General features: G+C 39.0%; 1 protein-coding gene across 2 annotated transcripts in view; it reads right to left on the bottom strand.

Annotated features, from left to right (window-relative positions):
- Cntn1 (contactin 1) overlaps positions 1 to 22,605 on the bottom strand; it is a 258,096-nt gene that overhangs the window by 59,187 nt on the left and 176,304 nt on the right. For both annotated transcript variants that reach the window (XM_051189700.1, XM_051189701.1), the window contains exons 14-15: positions 22,134 to 22,315; positions 11,894 to 12,014 (exon numbers count right to left, since the gene is read on the bottom strand). In XM_051189700.1, the coding sequence (XP_051045657.1) occupies positions 11,894 to 12,014; positions 22,134 to 22,315 (303 nt within the window). The remainder of the gene's footprint in view (positions 1 to 11,893; positions 12,015 to 22,133; positions 22,316 to 22,605) is intronic.

The raw sequence follows: 22,605 nt of genomic DNA, 5'->3' as shown, positions 1-22,605 counted from the left end.
CAGCTTCTGCTTTTCATTCTTTACATACTTCAATTGCCTCACAACCTTTCCTGGGCTTTCTGCATTGCAGAGTTTTGAGTTCATGTCACATCTCTACAGACAGGCTGATCTCTGTTTCTTGTTACAGCCAGATGTTGCTAGGTTAAGCCCCCTGCTTGCCTAGGGGTATCTTCCCGCAGTGCTCAGATGGAGGCATGGACCACCTGTCCTGTTGTACCACTGCCTCTACACTTTCAGTTCCTCATCCACATGTTCTTTCTCTCCTGCTTTAGTGTCCCTGGAGATGCTGATAGAGGATGCTCTGAGCCATTGCCCTTTATCCTTGTAAGATGATGCACAGCTAGCTACCAGCCTCCTTCCAAGGGTTATGTCTAGGCATTGGGGAGTCCACAAGTGGCCACTGAAGCCTGTTTTAGTTCTGCTAGCCAATGAAGGAATATAGAAATGTCCAGTATCTCTCGTGTGGCAGAGAGTCTCATTTGTTTCTCTCATTAATTTGGTCTTGATTCTTTTTCCTACTAAATCGTTGACTACTGGTAGACAAAGAGAGGTCTCAATGCTCAGTGCTCCTTGCAGCCAGTATCTACATATTCTTGTCTGTAAAGACAATTGCCAGAACCACTTAGGCAATGAGAGAAAGAGTATTGTCACGACAGGTTACAAACCTTCCTAGCACAATGTGGCTAAATCCTGGGATGTCAATTTGAAAGCTCAGATCATGTGTCTGCAATGTGAACTGCTTTCTAACACTACCCACTAAACATTTCCAAAAAGTATGTTTCGTATCACTTATTTCTTAAATAAATGTTGCTGATTCCAAAGTGGTCATTCTCTCTCTTTTGATAAATAGTCAGTTTGCAATAAAATAAAAGCAAGGCATCCCAACACATATTCTGTATTCATTGTTAATTTCTACCAATGTGATTTAATCAGATGAAATTTGAAGAGGCTAAGAAAACAAAAAGTATGAAATCTCAAACTAAAACTTGTCAACAGAGGAAAAATATACAAGTTTTAGCTGGCCAATTGTTCCTCTATTACCAAATAAGTCAATTAAAGACCATTCATTGCAACAGGCCTGCTAGAACCAGGAAATGTGTTAGGGTAATGGCTCATTTGTAATGGTACAAAATCATATTGGTGTGGTATGCTACAGTTCAAGTTTGAGCAGTGTGAAACAGAAATAAATAACAAACATCCTCTGATGGAGATAGTCATTCTGTGGCACTGACCACGCCCATTTGGGGGTGGAGCCATGGGCGGATGCGACCTGTGGAAGGAGGTCCTGGGATGGCAGGACTCAGACAGGAGAGCATCCGAGGAATTTCCTGGTGTTCATCTGTCCAGGTTGTTAAGTTATTTATCCCTGAATAAACATCTATTCGGCCTGTTTTTTTTTATCCTGATCCTTATTTAACCGCAATACTTTGACACTGATTAAAAATGAAAGGAACTTCTACCACACTAAGAAATGAGATTGGGAGGAAGTTAATGAAGCTAAGAAACCTTTCTTGTTTAAACACAAGCATTCATGCTTTCCTATCAAGTGATTTCTTTCTGAATTTTCATTCTTTACTTTCTTGTCTGGTCTTGGAGGTATCACCTCAAATACAGATTATATAAGAAAATTTCCATAGTGACTCACATGTGTTTCCATGGTGACGTTTATAGAGACACACACAAAGAAAACCCTCAAAATAGTTTCAAATATTTACTAAAGCAGAAATTAATGTAGGCAGTTCTTTATGCCAACCACAACTACAAGACATAAAGGATGAATATAAGGAATCCAGAGACCCTTGTCCTTTGAAAATTATTTGCAGAGTAACCATCTGTGTGTAATTATTTACATATCCCTCAAATGGTTCCTGAGGTTTTCCAACCACAGATGACATTTCTGAGGGTCACTAATTACTAAAATGAAAGGACCAAATAATATCTCATTGCTAAATATAAAAATGTCTAAAAAGGGCAAAATGACTTCTTGGGAAAAATTAAGAATTTTAATGTTTCTCTCCAAATAAGAGAACAAAAGAATGTAAGCCATCCCTTGAAGAATTGCACAATCAGTTTCGATCTCTACTTCAGCTCAATTATAATACAACCCCAACCTTCCTCCTGAAGGAAGTGGCCAAGAAGGAAATGGTAGGAATTAGCATAGTTTAACTTGAAAGCATGCTGTTGATGACTTAGTCACCCTCCTATGAATCTTACTCTATTCACTGTCCAAGTTCATTTCTCAAACCCAGACTTTGCTCCAAGACTCTTGAAGGTCATTATCCCTGTCCAATGGCTTACAGCTGCTTTTTCAACTGTTCTTCCAAAGTATGAAATAGAGTATTAGATAAGAAAGTCACTGATGGTGTGGTCCCACCCAGCTCGAACTCCATTAAAATGACTGGTGAATTGGTCAGCAACACCAGTACCTGCTCCAATCAATCAAACAGTTCATGTTTTTATGTCCCCAGTTCTTCATAATGTTTTATGGTAATATGCTAACTTCTGAGATAGATAATCTCAAAGAAAAACAGAATAGGAAATGGGACTTTCACTGGGATAGTATACTACGATGCCCTGGGTTAGCATGCTAAGGCATTGTTTTCAGGTGTTAGTGAAGCTAATCCAGGATTTTAAATCCTCTCACTTCAAAGTGCGTTAGAAAGTCTCAAACATCCTCTACAAACTATAATGGAGAAAGGCATGGCAAGAGCTACAAGGTTGGGTTAATTAGTCAAATCTAGTTTGGCACGTTTTTAAGTTTGAGGTGGGGGCTTTCACACAACAGGTGAGTGTCCAGATCACCAGGTTGGAGGCAGGCTGGCACAGACGGGGAGAAAGGGGTCCACCATGTTTTTCTCTCCATCTTTTCTCTTTTTACCTGCAAGAGGAAAGATTAACGCTGAAGGGAATGTCTAGATGTCCAATTCTGGGCAGGAAACCACCTGCTTTGGGGCTTACCATGTGTCTTCGACAGTTGAAATCATGGCCAAAGAGCTACCTACTTACCAAGGATGCTTGCCTAAAGGAGAGAAACTGACACAGTGGGCATTGGTCCAGTGACCCTCCATTTCTCTTCAGTGCTAACTGAAGTTGGCAAGCACAAGAATTGTAACTACAACCCCTTGGCAAAAGCCAGAACTTCACCCACAACCCAAAAGAAAGAAAGATAACAAAACCAAATAAAAATGAGAAAAGCAAGCTGGAACTCCTGAAGCCTAAATTTCATTCTGTCCAACTCAGGTATACTTACTAACAGATATGTGCTAAAGAATTATAATTCAAAAAAAAAAGAAAATAAAATAAAAAAAAGAAAGAAAGAAAAAGCAAGAATGAAAGAAAAAATTTGAACTTAACTTCTAAGAAAAAGTATTGATAAAAATTGGTATTTGTATTCCCTTTTGTAATTTTGGCACCTGATACTCACTGACTGGACAGCCTGAAGCCTCTTGTTCTCAAGGGAAGGAATGAATATCTAATACCTCTTTGTCTGATGCTGAGCATCAGAGCCTTCCCATCACTGATTGGCATGCTTTTAAACAACTGGACATGTATGGTTAATGTAGTTATATAGCTACAAGTAAGGCTTTGGAAGTTTGTATTATTGCAGAGTTGCTTTTCTGTGTTTTGATGTGGGGAGTGTAGGGAGAGGGCTGGAGCCAGTCACATAGGATGTATCCTCCATATTGAGGTGCCTTTATGTTCTTGTAGGATGTTTAAACTCAAGGCTCCAGAGGAACGTAACTATTCCCATCAACAACAGCCTTCGAACACAGAGAAATTCTTGAAAAGTAGATGTAAAGCTTTCTCCTTGAGAGTCACTAGGAATGCTGGGAATTGCTGTTTAGAGGTTTGTTCTTTAGGTCCATAGAAACCAAACTCTTCCATATTCACAGAGGACTTCCATTCTCTGGTTTGTCACAAACAATTTCTTACTAATAGTATTGGGAATTCAGGAGATGTGTACACTTTATTTTTACTATACCAAATCTATAAAAAAAAAACCTATGTATTTATGGGCTACCATATGCATATATTATATGATGCTTCCAAGAAAGGAGCATATATGTATCTTCACACCATTTCCTTTACCATTCTTTTAATATTTCCTTAGGAAGGGAACAGTTGAAATCTTTCTTCTAACTTTTGAAAAAATACACACAGCACATTATTCATTGCTGTACTTTTGCTGTCAAACTATAATTTGATAGAATACCCAAGCATCGTTCTTCTTCCCAATTTTTAAAGGGCATCTGGTGTTCTCCCATCCCCTCCCTTCCCCACACTCATCCTTCAAGAAGTGTGTGTCTGGTGCATTTCTTCTAACATTTCCACTATGCTCTCAGAAGGAATACTTTTAAAAAATTTCACATATTAAAACTAGGTGAATTTTCTAAAAACTAGGTAGATTTCAAGTTTTCCCTACAATATGGTTACTCTCATGTGAATTCCAATGCCCTTTGGAACACTGGGATGGTGCCCCAGGAGTGACCTGAGAACTGTCCACAGACATCCTCATATGGCTTCAGGCTGTTACCACAGTGTGACGATAGCCGACAGAAAGGACTGGCCAATTAGCAAGTGAAGTGAGTTATGTCTTGGGAAAGAGTGACTTGGGGTTTATGCTGGAATCTGCAATTACCCCATGAGAATAAGAAGTACAGTAAATCCTCATAATGGAAAAGCTCTAAAGGAAAGGTCTAAGAACTATGCCTTCCTGTTCTCATCTGATGGGGAAATCCCAACACTAAAGTGGACTTCACACTGCTGGGATTCTAAAATCACTCTGAGAGAAAGTAGAGGATACCAGCTGTGAGAAGACTGCATTTGTAGACACCAAAAGAAATTTTAGCCTCACTTGTCAAACCTTGACACCTTCCTTCTTGCCCTCAGAGTGTGATACAATTAATCCCAGTAACAGTTAACAAAGTTAGAAGATCTAAAGCGCTAAATGTGCCACTGTAGTTTCCCACACTGGTAAACAGGTAATCACCTTGTCCAAGGGTCCCCCCTGTCTTTGTGTAATTAGGAAGCAATGGGGGAATCTACTTATTTTCACCAGGGACAGGGCCAGAGAGGTATCTGGGGGAGGGGAATTGCGCATGCACATTAACTACAGAACAATGAAAAATTCCAGTTCATCAAAAATCTGATCAGTTTCTCAAAGCCATTTTCATTCAACCTACACTAAGAAATATAATTTTGCAACATTAATGCATTTTAAATCACAGAAGTACTTGGACAAGTTATATTTCTTGTGTTTTTCAGAATCTATTAAATAGAACTCTAGGTTCTAATTTTAAATAGCCAGTCATTTTCTGCATCCTATGCTTATTCTGCCCAGACCCATACTCATTTCCAGAGTTGAGCTTTGGTAGGAACCGCTGTGGAGAGCCGTTTTCAATAGAGTGCTCTTGACCTGAATTAGTTGATTCTCAGGAGAAAGGGAAATGCTTAGTTTCTGAGCCAGCTTCACTATTAATAGCCGGTGGAGTTGTGGTTTAGTGTGGAGTTGAGTCAAAATGCTTCTGAATGGCGCCTAGTTGGTTCCCCTTGCAGCCAGTGTGGGCAGCAAGGCCATTTTGCTGTCTTAGTCCTGCAATGCTGATGAGACAGCACCTCTGGTCTGTCTCTGTGGCAAGATCTCCTTGGCCAAAGCAAGTGGAAAGCTGGGGCTGTCAGCCAAGGATCTGAGGTGAATGTGTATTTCTCTCCCAAGTATTTGAAACAAATCTACCTCTTTAGTTTCATCTATCAGGACACTGATCTTCTTGCCTTTACATGTTTATCTCTTGCCAAGATTTCTGTCCATGCTGTGTGTGTGTGTGTGTTTGCATGTGTGCTGTGTATGTGAAATGTGTGTGTTAAGTGTGTGTGGTGTTGTGTGATGTGTAAGGTGTATGTGGTGTATGTGTGTGTTGTATGGTGTTGTGGTGTGTGGTATGTATGTGTATTTGTGTGCATGTGTGTGAGATATGTGTGTTTGTGGTGTGTGTGTGTGGTGTGTATACATGTACATGTGTGTGTGTGGGATGTGTGTGTGGTGTGTGTGTGTGTGTGTGTGTGTGTGTGTGTGTGTGTGTTATGGGGTTTCCTGTCTGGTTCTGTAACCGCCTTGCCCCCAAATGAGCACATCAATTCTATATTAGTTATAATACTGTTGGCCAGTGACTTGGCTTTCTTATTGGCTAGCACTGTCTTAATTATTAACCCATAACTACTAATCTATGTATTTCTACATAGTCTTATCTTACTAGAGAATGCCTGATGCAAGTCCTCTCTTCCTGGGCTCACATGTGGACTACTCCCTGCCTACACTTCCCAGAATTTTCCTCCTCTAGTAGCCCTGCCTATTCTTCCTGCCTGGCCACTAGCCAAATTGTGTTTTATTAATTAACCAATAAGAGAAACATATGTACAGAATTATCCCCATCATGTATGTATGTGTGTATGGTATGTGCATGGTTTGCGTGTTGTATGTGTGTGTATGTCGTGTGTATGTCTTATGAACTTGCATTTATACCTGCACTCTTCATTTGACATGAATGTTATATGAAACTTTTGTGACTGTTCTCCCTAACTTCCTGATAATTAAAATGACTGATTTGAAGTTCCTTTGAAATAATTTCAGCCTGCCACACTTTAATAATATTTTTAGTATAAATCCATACTTGATTACTTAGTCATGATAAATCAGATACAAGGGCTCTTGACAATTGCACATTTATGCCAAATACAGAAATTTAATTTTTGAGCTAACTCAAAGAATTCTACAAAATTTGAGAGACTTTTGCACCCCATTGCCTTGACTAACATACAAGAGCCCTGATTTTTCCATTTGGAATGCTAAATAACCCAAAAGTTGGTGACTTAACTTTTTAGCAATAAGTGATTTGATGATTTAGTTTTGTCAAGTTGACAAGACCTAGAGTCACCTGGGATGCAGAACTTTTACTCCCCAGAGGAGATTTATTTAGATTAGGCCATTGAGGTGGGAAGTTCCACCTTAACTGAAGGTCACATTGTCCCACGGGCGGAGGCTCTGGGATACATAAAAAGGAGAAAATAAGCAGAGCACAGGCTACCCTCCCTCTCCTTCCTGGTTGTGGATGCCACCTGACCAGCCACTCCTGGTCCTGCCACTATGCCTTCCATGCTTGGTGGAATTGACTTTCCCACCAAGACAGAATATACTCTGGAATCATGAGCCAAAATACCCATCCCTTTCAATGCTGCTTTCCTTTTGTAGCAGTAAGGAAAAAAGTAACTGTTAACAAGTAAGTGACTGATGGCAAGTATGGTTGGATTCACTAACTCCACAGTGCTTTAAAGATAGTCATCACAGGGATGGATCACAAACCCCACTTACTCACTTGAAGAAGCAACCAGAAATGCTCATGGATGTGTAGTTTAGTTTCTCAGGGCTTAGTCACCAAGCTCTGATGCTACTGGAGGTGGTGAGTGGGGCTCTTGGGAGGCAGAGCTTAGTGCAGGGAAGAGTGACTATTAGGGGCAGGCTTTGAGGGGTATGAGGACCTCAGCCCAGTGTCTCTTTGTTCCTGCTTGGCATGAGATGTGCAGGTTGCCTCCCCTCATTGTCCCTGAGGTGAGGTGATACTCTGCTTTGCAACCAGTCACACAAGGGACCCAACTGATCATAGACTGAAATGTGTGACATCAAGAATGAGAACAGATTCTATTGCTTCCAAGTATTGGTTTTTGTTACTGCACCGGGAAGCTAAGTTCTTCCTTCTTTTTCAAGTATCAGGAAGACACAAAATTTAGCGGTATTCTTAGGGTAGATTTTTGTGAGAAGTATAAAATATCAAAAGCACAAGAGTTACTTTTAAATTACTGCAAAAAATTCTCACTGTAAAGATCTAAATATACACCTTTTCTAATACTTTGTGATGATGTCACACACACCTGTGGATAGGGGTGTCACTCAGAGTATAAGTGAAGTTCTTGGTGAATGTACATTGTTGACTCAGTACAGCCATGCCGAGGAAGAATGCCTTAGCCCCAAAGGGAATGGCAAAGCCTTCCCAGGTGAGATTCAGAAGGATGGCCAAGCCTTTCTGGGCCCTGAGCATAAACATCAGTATGTGCAGCAATATCCACTGTGGTTTTCCCTTCCCAGATGTTTAATGTCTGAAGACTGCTCCGGTACAGAGACTGCTCCTACTAAGACTAGCGAGCCCCTCCCCAGCTATATGCAATAATTCCACCTCCCTGTTTGATTGTATATAATCAACACAATGAACTTCCTGGGTGTAGCTTTTCTATAGAGAGCCTGGACTACCAGACCCAGCTCTTCTCTGTATGCACTCATTTCATCACTGCTCCTTAGCCAGAGTTCCAGAACCCACACTGTAAAGGATACAACCCACACCTCTGCTTTACAGTTGATTCTCAAATCCCTTCTTTCATAGACTCTGTATTGTTTCTGATTTATGTAAATACTTTTCTCAAAACAACAACAAAAAGATGGGTGCATGAATTCTTCAATGTCTGGGCTGAATGGTCCTTGACCAGTTTCTCGTGGTAGTTGAAAGCTACAATCATGATGCCAGCAATTGTCATATGCCCTAGATGGCTCACTCCAGTCACTGGTAAATCAGTTTGGGGCTTGGGGGAAGCACATTTCTTCCTCTTGTGGTCTTCTCCAAGGGGCCACTGGCATCTGCTTCTGATATGGCAGCTTTTAACCCCCAAAGGGAGACATGCCGGCCCCTGAACAAGAGCAGCAATGTTATTTCCCACTGATCCTGAAACATTACTTCTGCTGACCCACAGAGTAAACAAACATGACAGAGGTTACATTCAGGTTGCTGAGCCAGGGAACAAGAGTCACTGGGGACCATCTTGTGGGCTAGCATCACAGTTATCTTGTTATTATTGTTACCAAACGATCTACTGTCCATGTACTGTGATATCTTTGTAAAGACAATTCTTTTGAATATTTTCACTGGTATTACTTGTATAACACTGCATTTATTTTGGTTTTTTTGAAGTTTATTTTCACTTTTCTTTTGTGATTTTTGATCGGGAGGGATTCTGCTTGTCCTTGATCTTCCCAAACTTGTCCACATCTTATCTTAAAATGTTTCTTTCCTATTTTATTTATTTCTTGTTAATTCAATTGAAAAGCAAGAATTTACCACTATATCTTCAGTGTCTTTTCCAAAATATTTTTGAGTTTGGGTCTAGCAGTATTTGAAAGGCTGCTGTCATAATTCTCAGCTCAAGTAATCTTCCTGCCTCAGGTCCTCAAGTGGCTAAGCCTAGAGGTACATGACACGGGCTCATTTATGTACGCAATGCCTTTACTTCTTTTTAGTATTTTATTTTTGATTATCTGTGCTGAAGTATGATTTTTATCAAGTATAGCCTCCAGCTTTATGACCCACCCCTTGTCTATCACTGAGATGTTGAATTTCCATTTTCAATGACTGTGTTTCTACATCACTTAAAGGGGTTTCCTTTCTGTCTGAACTACTGAATTTTTAAAGTATGTCATTCAGAACCATTTTGACTCTGAATAATTTCCTAATTTCAGCATGACTATTTTAAGTTGTACTTTACTCACTGTACTCTGAACTCTTGGCTTGAGTCTTATTGTTTTTCATTTATTTGTCTTCACTTTCTTATCAACACAGGCTTCCTTATATATTTGGTGTGTGTGTTTTACATAATTTCACATTTTATTTATCAGTGTGTTTGGCTCATCAGAGAGCTGAGTGGAAGACTCTCATCTTAGAAAGGGTCATCTTTTCTTTTTGCCAGAGTTTATCCACATCTTGAATTTTGTGAAATGAACTTCTGGAACCATACCACTTGAAGTACAAAGCCTCCTGTAGAGATAATTGCTATCCAGCATCAATGTGGACAGACAGACCTAACAGAAATGACAGGTTTGGAAGAGTGGAAACGCAGAGTGCAAGCCCCAGTTTCCAGCTTGAGCAGGACTGGTGGGTCAGGTTCTATACGATAGTTTCTGTTCTCCTCTTTAAGACTTTTATGCTGAATTGGTGTTTAAATACATTCAAGTGCTGCAGCTTGTTATAACAGATGATGCCCTCAGCTGTTATAAATACTGGTACCATTTTGATGAGTTGTTTACAGTCCTCAATGCTGCCTTGTTCTTTCTTTATTCCTCAGGCCTAACCAATATGCAGCAGAGCAGTTTCTTTTAAGCAGAATGCTCCTTGCACTAGATCCAGAGTTACGATCCCTTGCAGTATTTGTCTAGAGGCTGCTAAGGTTTGAGATATAGTTTGTATGGTTCCCGGAGAATGTATGTGTGGGAAGTTTGGTTTTGTTTTCCCAGTGGTGGACCCTTTACAAAATAGGGCACATTGTGAGGTAATAGGCCATGGAGGGTGCTTTTTGGGCTTGTTTTGATATTGGTCTCATGCTATGAGCAACACACGCATACAAATGACATGTGATGTGTATCTTTCCATGCCATATGTGTCTTTCCATGCTATGTTTGTCTTTAACTGCTCATGAGAGCTGAGGCAGTGACAGTGTCAGGTTTCCAGCCTCATAAACTATGATGTATATGAACCTCCTTTCTTTATACATGATCTCAGTTCAGGTATTGTGCTTTGATAATGAAAAATAGACCCATATGAAGGCATTTAGATTTAATTAATTGAGCCCCTTCTAAACTTAATTTGAAATAATAATAAAAGGAGTGCCTTAGTTCCTGATAATACTTCATTCATGAAGCTTCATGCATACACTCACTCTCGTTATAATCACAAGTGTGCACACATGCATACACACACACCAGTGCACACAGTCTGTGTGGCAGTGACATTTTCTACTCTGCATCATTTTCTTCAAGGTAATGCAGGTTTACAAATGTCCACATTCTTGGCTTACAGAGATACCCACCCTGTAAAATACTTGCTACAGAAGCACAAAGACTGAATTGAATTCCCAGAATGATATAAACATCTGGAAGTGGTAGAACACAATTATAATCCCAGAGATGACAGGTGGATCCCTGGGGCTCCCTTACCAATCAGTCACCTAGCTTAACTGGAGAGCCCCAAGTCAGTGAGAGATACTCTCAGAAACACAAGGTACATAGTTCCTAGAAAAGAACATCTCAAGTACTCCTCTGGGGTTTACACACATGCACACACACACATACACACACACACACACACACACACACACAGAGAGAGAGAGAGAGAGAGAGAGAGAGAGAGAGAGAGAGAGATCTTTGGAATTGAGCTAAGAGGAATGCCTTCCTTGTACAAGCAGTGAACCAGTGAATAGCAGACCACACCTATCTCTCCTTCCAAGTCATCCTCTTCCACATCAGAGGGGCAAAGGGACTAAATTTGCCATGCACACATAGTCCATCATGTTCTCAATTACATCACCCATGCCAACAAAAGCAGTAGTGGAAAACCAGCAATGCACAGCAGCATGGTAATACACCAAACACCAATCCACGTTTTAATTCTAAGGCAATCACAACAAACATATCACATTGTGGTTAAGGTAAGTAAGGCCTATCAATTTTTTTTTCTCATTTGCAGTAAAAAGGTAATTGTACTATACCACACACTGAAAAGCATTAGAAGGAAACAAGGAGCTTGAGTATTTAGTTTTAAACACGGTCAGTAAGAGGCTTGTGGTATAACTTACTGGAAGACACATGGTCAGTGACACAAACAGAATCAGGGCATTTACTACTTGTCTGGCGTAAGCCATCCGGAGCTGGAGGGAGAAAGCCAGAAACACATCTGCACCATGGATCCTTACTATAAACACATGAAGATTTGGATATCCAGGGTTACCAGAAGACTATTCGAATTACAAAGGTCAAACACGTTGGGGTTTATTTTCACTTGTATTGTTGGCAACTAATTCTTACCTCGTACCACAAGGTCAGCTGAAGCTGAAGAATTGTCCACAATGGTCTGTGCTGTGCACGTGTATCTTCCTGCATGTTTCAGTTGGGCATTTCGGATGAGCAGTTCCCCGTTGGCATCAAGCTATGGGCAAAACCAGCAACTGTTGAGTCAGTGCATTTCCACTAACCACACAGCATTTAGGATATGGAGGTATATTGTTTATCCTACTGGAAGCAACTGCGATGGACCTACCAAGTGCATGTCATTGTTCAGCTTCCGCTCCAGCCTCAACTTTCCAACTGGAAACTAAAGAAACTGAACTTCACCCCTTTGATATCTGGTGTCTTTGACATTCTGTCAATGAGCAACACCAAAAAGAAGGTTGGACTTAGTTGATTAGTAGCTTTTCATTTTTTATTTTTGAAATTATAATATAATTATAAAATTTCCCTCTTCCTTTCCTCCCTCAATACCTTCCTATGAACCCCTCCCCACTCTCCTTCAAATGAATGGCCTTTTTTTCAAATCACTAATTGTTATCACATGCATATATGTATTTACAAATATATTCCTAAATATAACCTTTCCAGTTCATATGGTGTTAATTGGCACTTTTAACGAAAAATGCCAGTGTCTAAGAATCTTAGTGCTGTCAATGTGAGTACATAAATGTTTCATGACTGAGAACTGTGAATTTACTTTTGCAAAGCTGAGTGAACTGACCAAATTCAAAATGCTCCACAGTTCGTCTTATAAAAATGTTTAAAAAAAAAACTTACAGAACTATCAAAATAGATTGTGATTCTGTTGTAATGAAACTTGTCATCAAATTCTAATTGACACAAGGATTTAGGTCTCATTCAAGACTATTCCTGGTAATAATAAAGTGTGTGTGTGTGTGTGTGTGTGTGTGTGTGTGTGTGTGTGTGTGTGTGTGTGTTCTGCTCTGCTACAGGTGTTTTGTGTTCTCTGATGCACTCAACTTCAAACATTTGGCTTTGTAGTCTTTACATTACTGAGGAGGTGAAGTCAAAGCTACCAACAACCTGTTCACATTTTGATCACATTTACACACACACCCTCATGCCTAGTAGAAGCTTAAATTGAAGCCAATTAAGAATCAGCTCTGTCTTAAATATTACAACCTAAAAAATACAAACTACAACTGACAGGCTCATGTAAGAATTATGAGAGTGTCAACATGCAGACTCCCTGCTCTACATGTGATGGAGGCATGTTGCTGAAACCCCACAGAAGGAATGCAGAGGGGAAAGTCCATATCCTTCCTAGTATATTGTGCATGTGTGAAATATTTTCAGACATTTTTACACAGGCAGCTAACACTTTCCACCCTCAGGAGAGGCTGGGGCACTTGGTGGTTGATAGAACGCTTACAAAGCAAGTGAAGACCACGAGTCTCAGCACATTCTAGCCACAAATTAGATGCGAATGTTCACTTATTTTCACTAAAAGCCACAACTTGGCTGAGTCACAGATTCTTCCCTTCAGATGAGGAGAGTTGAATCACATCCTGGAAACTGTGATAGCAGAGCTCGGGGGGATTCCAGCGTGTATAAGTGGTTGACCACTTAGAAGTCTCCCAAGTTTAGGTCAAAAGACTTTCAACATATAAATGCCCAGTCTTTGCCTCCTCCTCCACCATACTCAAACAGCAAATTAATTATTGTAATTAGTAAAGAAAAATTAAAGTATTACTAATCTGTATGAACAAATTGACTCAAAGAACACGCAAACAAAACTAAATAAAACAAAACAAAAAACATGATTAACACAAAGCATCCTTTGTGCATTTGAAATTGACAAGGGTGAAAAAAAGCATGTCATTTAAATCATACTGTTGGTAAACACAAATGGAAAGTATTAAATATGCCTTATGCCTAACACATGTGCTATACATGAAGCAAGACTTTTCTTTGCTCATGGCTTGCTAGAAAACAGCTCTAGAAGGCACATCATAGGCACCCATGCATGCTAGCAGAACTTCATAGCTCCTCTAACACCAACAGGCACATCACAGGCAGCCTCACATGCCAATAGCACTCCATGGCTCCTCGAACAGCAGGAGTGCAGCAGGAGCTGAGGTTTGCTGAAATGCTTTGCAAGCATAGCTAGATACACTCTGATTTGGAACTCTGTGAGAAAGATACAACTTTTAATCAACTCCAAGGCAATATTTTTATATCTGATAATCGAGTCTAGCTTCCTTCTTTCATATGTAGAAATGGAACTTCACAGATATTATGCTAAGTTACTTTCCTTTTCAAATTTAAACACATGAAGTATCACAATAGAACAGTTACATTCCACAGCTACTGATTTCACTCCTGTAATGAACTTCTCACTGTAACTGTGTTGTTTCACCGTTGAGTTGCCTGGTGTCTTTCTATCTAGCATCATTCTGTCCAGTGCAGAGCACTGAGAATACTGGCATCTTCATGTCCGCACTTAACATCCTAGCAACTTTTTAATGACAGCTCCTTGACTCTCAAAAGAGGGCCATTCTCTTTAATCAACACAAGCTATATTTTCCCACATCCAACTAACACTAATTCTCTCACAGTCAATATTTAAATTTGATATTGATTTCAATAATGTGTCAATTTAATCGCTTGGGTCTAAATTTTTGAATATCAAAAAACTCCAGCTGAGGCCTCTTTTTTTTTTTTTTTTTTTTTTTTTTTTTTAGCAGAGGCCCTGCTTTGTGGGTCAAGGATCTTGCTGGTGGGAACTCAAAGTGGACCCGCAGAGATAGGCAGATCTTTGGGAGCGGCCCAGGACTCCAGCAGAGGACTGGAGGTGGGATCAGAGACCAAGCAGGTGGAAATTACGGGTGGTCCCGTGTGGATAGGCAGGTCTCCATTGTTCAGAATTGCTCTGAGAAGTCTCAGTAAGGCATGCCATTAGCATTAAAAAACTGACATATGTAAAGAAAGCTATAATTACTTAAAAATCATTCTGGAATTGCCTGGAAATGTTGACACAAACTAGAGGGGTAACTGGAGAATTCAGTTTTGACCAATTGGTCCACTTTTAAAGGAAACACACAATGAGAATTTTGTTTGAGCTTCCTGCTAAATATTCTTTTTATTAAGAAAAAATATATCAAAGCTTCAAACCCTATGCTTTGTTTTAGAGTTGAAGGACAACTTGGACTTAATTCATTTCATTTCCATTTCTTCCCATTGGCCTCAGAGGTATCAGTATCTATCTATATAGGAAGGAATGGAGGAAGTTCTATAAGTAGGGTTCTTTGCCATTCAGTAACCTACACACACACACACACACACACACACACACACACACACACACACACACACCATTTTCTTAAGAGCAACCTAACTACCTTTATTGTATATTATTGTTCTTAGTTATATTTTGTTGGGGAAATTCTGCTAAACACAGTTTTTAAAGTGTGTGTGTGTGTGTGTGTGTGTGTGTGTGTGTGTGTTTGTATGTTCAATTCTCAGGATCCACGAAGTAAAAATAACAAACATGGTGGCATATCCCTGAACCCATCACTGGAGCTTTTTTCCCAGCTAGTCTCACCTACAGGCACCATGCTGGTGAAGAGACACTGTCTCAAAAGAGTTTATGGTGCCTGAGGAAAGACATCCAAAGTTGTACTTTGGATTCCACATGTGTACACATACATGAGTACATGTAACTATACTATAGACAGTCCCTTCCACACACATGTACTCTTCCAACATACACAAAAGGGCAAGGCTTGTTGCTTTATGTGCTTAATTTCCTTCATTAGCACAATCATCTACAAGTGTTTAAGGACTGGCCTATTGTGACTTGCTCTTGCCAGTCAGGAACTTTGGCTGGTGCAGTTTCCACTTGATTATTTCAGTATTTTAAAGAAGCTAGCTCAGGTATAAAGCACATTTTCTCTAATTGTCTGATGCCAGCAAAACAACAACAACCACAGCACACATCAGGAGATATGTGAGATGATACCCAGTGGAGTATGACATTAAGGTGCATTATGCTAAGATGTGACAAGGATCAAATCCCCAAGTCTGTTCCTGAACTGTGCTGACATACTCTGGTTCCCTTTGCTATAACTTAACTCTAACCTTTCAGGGTGATTTTCAAATCCTCTTTATTGACTCCATGCTGCTTGTCCATAGCTCTGGACAACCTCAAGCCAGTGACATTTAAAACAATAAAAATAGCTAAACTTTTGCTTCATTTTTGCTTCAGTTTAATTCTTCTCTTTCTGCTTTCTTTATTGCCTAGCAGTACTTTCTCAGGATCAATACTGTGCTTGGTTTCTAGAATAAAAAGTTGTTTCTCAAATCCAAATGCTTTTTAATGCCTTGTTTCACATAATTCATAGTTTCTTTTTCAAAGCAAGAGAAAACTGCCTTAGAGAAAGAAATCTGTTTTCTAATGGTATGGTGTGATGATCACAGCCAACACACATTTTTCACTCCATTAAACACACTGACAGCCAATGAACATCCTCACCCTTGCAAGCACACAGACAGCCAACACACACACTAACACCTTCAAACACTGAGAGCCAATGAACATTCTCACACCTGCAAACACACAGTCAATGCATGCCTCACACCTGCAAATATACCATCAGCCAGTGCACATCCTCACCCTTGCAAGCACACAGTCAATGCATGGCCTCACCCCTGCAAGCACAATGACAGCCAATGTACCTCCTCACACCTGCAAAGACACAGATAAAAACTCAATCCCTGAAAACCTGAAGGAGATGTTCTTGGATTCCCACTGACTTTATATTTAAACCTGATGCTGTGTAGGCTTGACTTGCCATACACTGCAAAGGCTGACCAGTGTCTGAAGGAAAAATTAATGTGGACAATATTAATGTAAATGAGTCATTAAACAAGATTTTAGAATAAAATATGAGTTGAAGAATACTGACTTCCTATATTTCCAACATGCAGAGAATTATTTAAGTAGATATAGACATTAATATTACGCCACAACCAGAACAGATGACATTTACAATGGCAGCAGCAAGACACCAGCTCTTTGGACTTATGTCTTTGGGTTTGTCTCATCTGTCTAATCATCAGTTTTCCTACCTTTGAAGTTGAGACATTCATAATAGCATCAACTTCATTGAATATTGCTGTTAGAACACATGTCAAATACCGGGAAATCATTTAATTCAAAACTGACTAAACAGTATCTCATTAATGTAGTGTAGTGGTACCTTTCCATTGCCCTCAGAAATTAAGCATCTAGACTATTTCATCTGAAACTTGGTATCCAGTAACCTGATCACTGCTTTAAATTCTGATATTGAGATCTGTTAACAGAAAGGAGAAAAATCAATTTACAGATGTTTAAGTGACAAACAATGGCTCTGTCATAAAGTTTATCAAAAGATAGTCAATGAGGGTCACTCTATTCCTTATCAAGTACTTCAGAAGCATTCTATTGTCCTCATAAATATTGGTTCTAGAAACCTAATAAAGTAGCATTTTATAGGGTGGAAAGGTGGGTAGAGAGCAGGTGTAAAACGGGGTAGTGTTGAGGGGTAAAAATGTTCACTGAAGAACTCAGATGGTATCTCTGAATTTTTATCAAACCTGTAGTGACTTTCTGCTGGACTGTGTTGGAACCCAGCGCTCTGCTGACCCCGCCCCTGATGATGGGCAGGATGCTCTTGGCCTTGTCTTCTCTACTATGTCACAATTTACCTGGCTGATGCTTTACCTGGCTGCACAGGGGACCCAGTTATGCATGCACAAGTTTCCCTTTTAAAGCAAGCGCACCAAGCTTTTCTCTCTCTCTCTCTCTCTCTCTCTCTCTCTCTCTCTCTCTCTCTCTCTCTCTCTCTCTCCCCTTTGCTCTCTCCCCCTTCTCTCCTGCTTTCAGTTGGCTACCAGCTAACCCCCCTTTCTCTCCCCTCTATCAATAAACCCCACATGTGGGCTGAGTCTCATGTTTGTGTTTCATAGACAATAATTATATCAAAAGAGCAACAGACTGAACCCTCAATATTGTAGGAAAGAAGTGAGGAGGATTCAGAGAGTTCATGAACCAGGTGTGCTTAATACCGATAGTGACAGTGACAATGAGTATACTGCCAAACAAGTGAAGGAAAATGATCCAAAGTAGTTGTCAAAATTAGGCAACTGTGGGCCAGGGTGCGTGTCAGTGAGTAAAAGCAGTAGCCACACAAGCCTGATGGGGCTAGTTTGTTCCCTAAAACCCTATAAGAAGACAAACATGGGGCAGACTTCTGTCAGCCCGGTTTTTCTAGAGTGAGATGGTAAATGGATACAGGTAGCCAGCTAGCCTGTCGTAGGCAGAGCATCTGAGAAAACAAAAGACCCTGCCTTAACGTGGAGGGTGAGACTCTCCTGAATGCTCTCTGGTGCCCTCCACAGGTGTGCCTTAGCACGTGTATTCCCACACTCACTACCACACACAAAATGCAATAATATAAAGTTATCCAGCAATTAAAAATAATTTTGGCCCAGCATTTGCCATAGTGAATTAAGTATTGAAGTAACACATATATGAATAAAAAAGTGTTTATATTACATATATACATATACATAGATAACCTCAAGTTCTTTTTAGAAAAAGAAGGGTTATAACATAACATAATTAAAATTCATTTTAGTTTTATAAGTGTCTGTTAAATTAGAAAACAAAATAGTAATTTTATAAATGGATATTGAAAATACATGACTATTTGTCACTAACCCTTGTCAGAACAATCTAATTCAGATAAATTGTTTTAATCAATTATTGTATTAAACTGCTAATTTATTCATATTTTATCGAAACATGGATTTTGTTCAAGCACAAATAAAACATTTATCAGCCATTACCACATGAAACACAAAATCCAGTGATTTTTAAATTAAATTTATAGCAGATAATGGAAATATTACATAGAGTAGTAGCAATAAGGATAGGACAGCACTATTTGTCCTTTTGTTTCGTTTCAGTGACAACTTAAATGCTTACAAGAGCACAGTAATGCCTTGTTACTTCTCTCCTGGTACTCAAGGGACTCCATGGAGAAAAGAATTACAGTGGGATTTATCATTGCTCATCATGTCACAATGTGCTGGTAAATTTGATGAGATGCATTTGCTTCATCCCATAAAGATTGAATTAGTCCAGGCGGTGAATCTTGAAATCTTACACAATGCTGCCACACAGTGGTCAACATTGGAAACAACAAGCTGTACTCAAAGTTGTCTTGATTTTTAAATGATATTTTAAAATTAAATTGGAAGTGAAAATTCATGTAATAAATTTAAATTTTATATCTAGATTATTTTAGTGAAAATGGATTCCATTATTAGTTGTTGGAAGTAATAATTATCTTATCGAAACATAATAATGGTAGCTGTGGAATTTTAACTCAAAACATCTCTTTTTTTTTTGTTTGTTTGTTTTTTTGGGGGGGTTGTACATTTGCCTTAGTGAATAGCATAGGTGCACCAGATGGTTTTAAGCCAACTCATGCTATCCCTCTATTAAAATGCTCCCCCAAATTAAGAAAAATGTGAAATGTTATTTAAGAGACCGCCACAGAGACATTTTTGCCTACGCAAGGTTGAGCAACAGATAGTAACAGCCACCTGTGCTCTTTCATCCCCCCGATGCCCACTGGCACTGAGTTTCCACTCTCTAAGCTTCAGGTGGGGTTGTTACAGCAACAGAAGCTGGGACATGAGGACTGTCTCTGAATGATGGCCTTCACTTACATATCACTTAGTAGTGACATTTGCCCCTGACTTTTTGTCAAAAAGGGAAGATGTCAAGAATACTTTGCAGGACTTTTTGGAAGTTTAAAAGAGAATTTCACTGATCACTTTACAACAATGATCGGGATGTAGAAAATATGAAAACATTTAATTACAATACCCGTTCTTATCCTAGGTTTGTATTTTTCTTTTAAGAATTCAACTCATTAATCTTTCATTGAAGTGCTAATAATAAACATTGCTAATGTGATTCAGTTGTGTGTCATATTTAACCAGCAAATATAGTTTTGGCTTATCTGTTAGCTTATGCTAACACCTGGAGTTAAGGAATCCCAATGTGGTGTCCACAGCCAGCAAACCCTCTGAGTACCAACCTAAGGCAAGCTATTTACTGACCCTCTGGAACTATCATTTGCAAAGAGAGCAGACATAGTCTCAACAACTCAGTCACCATCTGTTCTCTCAGTTTCCCCCTTTAGCATAACAATCATTCCTCCAGGCCCTGGGGTCTTTTTTCCCCTCTCCTATTTCTTTTTCTTATTTCCCCCCTGTTTTTTCCATATAGTGATTATTAATGTTAAATTGCCGGGGGTGACTATCATTTAAAAAAATATATCTAGGCTCTAAATGTAAAGTTTCACCATAATTAGGGTAATATATGTACCCAAATCTATTCATACAGACTTCCCTGAAGCTAGTAAGCTATACAGCAATTATAAGCTCTTCTTATCATCTTTCCATATGGTAGGTCATAAATTATTAACTTTATTACACCAAATTAATAAATGAACTCAAAACTTCATTTCTTTCTTTAAGATTTATTGATTTCCTTAAAATCAATAAAACAGGGGAGTTACTTAAAACAATAACTACAAATAATGTAAAGAAGAATTATTATTGATAAAGACTGTGGGGGCAATTTCACTAATGATAGGCAAATCTACATTAAGAACATTATAATCTGTTGTTCTCTGTCGATTTGTGTTAACTTTAAGTGCAGTTTTGGCTCAGAAATGAAATTTGTAGGTTTACTACTAATTTATGGTTGTGATGGCTAGTCACAATAAATTGCAAATACCTGGACTTTACAGTGAACACACAGGAGCACATACATATACCCTGAGAGTTGTGAATACTGTGCATCTATCTAGAAATGTCCCTTACTCAACCTGAAGAAGCCCCAGACAACTGGTCAACCTGAAGCATAATTTTACTAAAATTTACAAATATTAATCTAGATTTCACATGATGTAAAAATTCTAAAGTATCCCAATGAGTTGGTTCAAGCTTTTGTGTATATTAATAGATGATTTTGAAGTTAGTGTTTTCTTTTTCACTTTTTTGTTTGCTTCTGGTTTGTTTCTTGACAGGGATTCACAATGTAGACTAGGCTGGCCTCTAGCCTTAAGAATCTAAGATTCTCTTGACTCAACTTCCTGAGTGCTGAGGTTCAAGGCATATTTTGGCATATTTCCATTTGTTGTTGCTGCTTTTATTTCTATCATTTTAAATATTAAATAAGGGTTTCATATATATATATATATATATATATATATATATATCTTTGATTATATCCCCTACCTACTTGCTCTCTGCGTCCTGTAGTGGTCCCCTTCTACTAACATAATACTCATCTCCAACACATCTTCATAATTAAGGGCATGTGTCAAGCAGATACACAAGTTCTTAACTAGTAACCTCTCCAGAGAGGAGATGGAAGCCACAAGTGGGGCCAATTTGTCTTTGTGGAAGTCAATTCCCTGTATTACTTTCTGGCATTCTCTCTACTCTCTAGTTGCTGTGTTAATTTACAAGGTTTATAGAATCTACAGTTTCTAAATCTTAGAATAATCCTTTAATCTTTTCAAATAACACAGACTGGTTTCAAGTCTTGAAACACATACATATCATTGATTTATTGCCTCCACAGAATGAAATAAATAACTTGAAAACAACCATTATTACCTGGAGTAAGTTCAATGTTTTCTCTCATTCAAGTTAGAATGAAATTATTGAGTCATGTGGTACAAATTTAATAGGGTAAAGTTCACATCAATACAAGAATCATGTAATAGGAAGGAAAAATAAACCTGGATATCAGGAAATATTTGAAAATATCTCTACAAAACTTTTCACTAGCCCTTTACAAATGTTTCAGAGTACCACGATTAATTTAGTAAAAATTAGAAGCTTTTCATATGAATATCTCTCCATTAAAAATTAAAATCTCATAAAATACTATTGAATTTTTAATTAATTAAATATTTGTGTGTGTGTGTGTGTGTGTGTGTGTGTGTGTGTGTGTGTGTGTGTTTACGCCATGGCACATTTTAACCAGAGAATAGCTTTTGTAAGTTGATCCCCTCCTTCTGCTATCTGGGTTCCTATGATTCAACTCAGGTCCAGAGGTTTGGAGGCTTACTTACCTGCTGAACTATTTCTCTGGCTCATAACTATTAGTGCAGACACATAAGAAGCTTTGGGATATTAATAAGATGAAATATAAAACACATACCATATAATTCCTCTGATAATGGATGTGTGTAATTTCTTTGTTAAAATCAATCACGTAGCCATTGAAGGACCAAACAAATGTGAGATCCAAGGCAGGGTCAAAGGATGCTGCACATTGCATCGTAGCATTTTCTCCAACAGTGATATCAGCATTAATTGGGGCCAAAATGATTCGTGTGGGATCTGCATGTTTTGAAATAAAAAAGAGTAGATCACATTTAAAGACAAAGTGAGACACCATATTACCTGACACTGTAAAAACACAGCCATTTGAGGACCTCTGCCATCCAATAATGAATACGCTCTGGGTTGCCCTGAGACTGAACTTCAAGTACCATCCAGCTCTTCCAAAACAGACAATGCGGTTTTAGGGTGGTAATAACTTCAGATCCCAATGCTCATTCAACAAAGGGGGGCCAGATACAACCAACAATATAAGTACAGATTTCCAAGGCCCATCACATGTGTGCGCG

The sequence above is a fragment of the Phodopus roborovskii genome, unplaced genomic scaffold (assembly GCF_943737965.1).
Source record: "Phodopus roborovskii unplaced genomic scaffold, PHOROB, whole genome shotgun sequence".
Lineage (NCBI taxonomy): Eukaryota > Metazoa > Chordata > Mammalia > Rodentia > Cricetidae > Phodopus > Phodopus roborovskii.
Note: the sequence above shows the minus strand (reverse complement) of the source record. Positions and strands in the feature narration are given on the sequence as shown.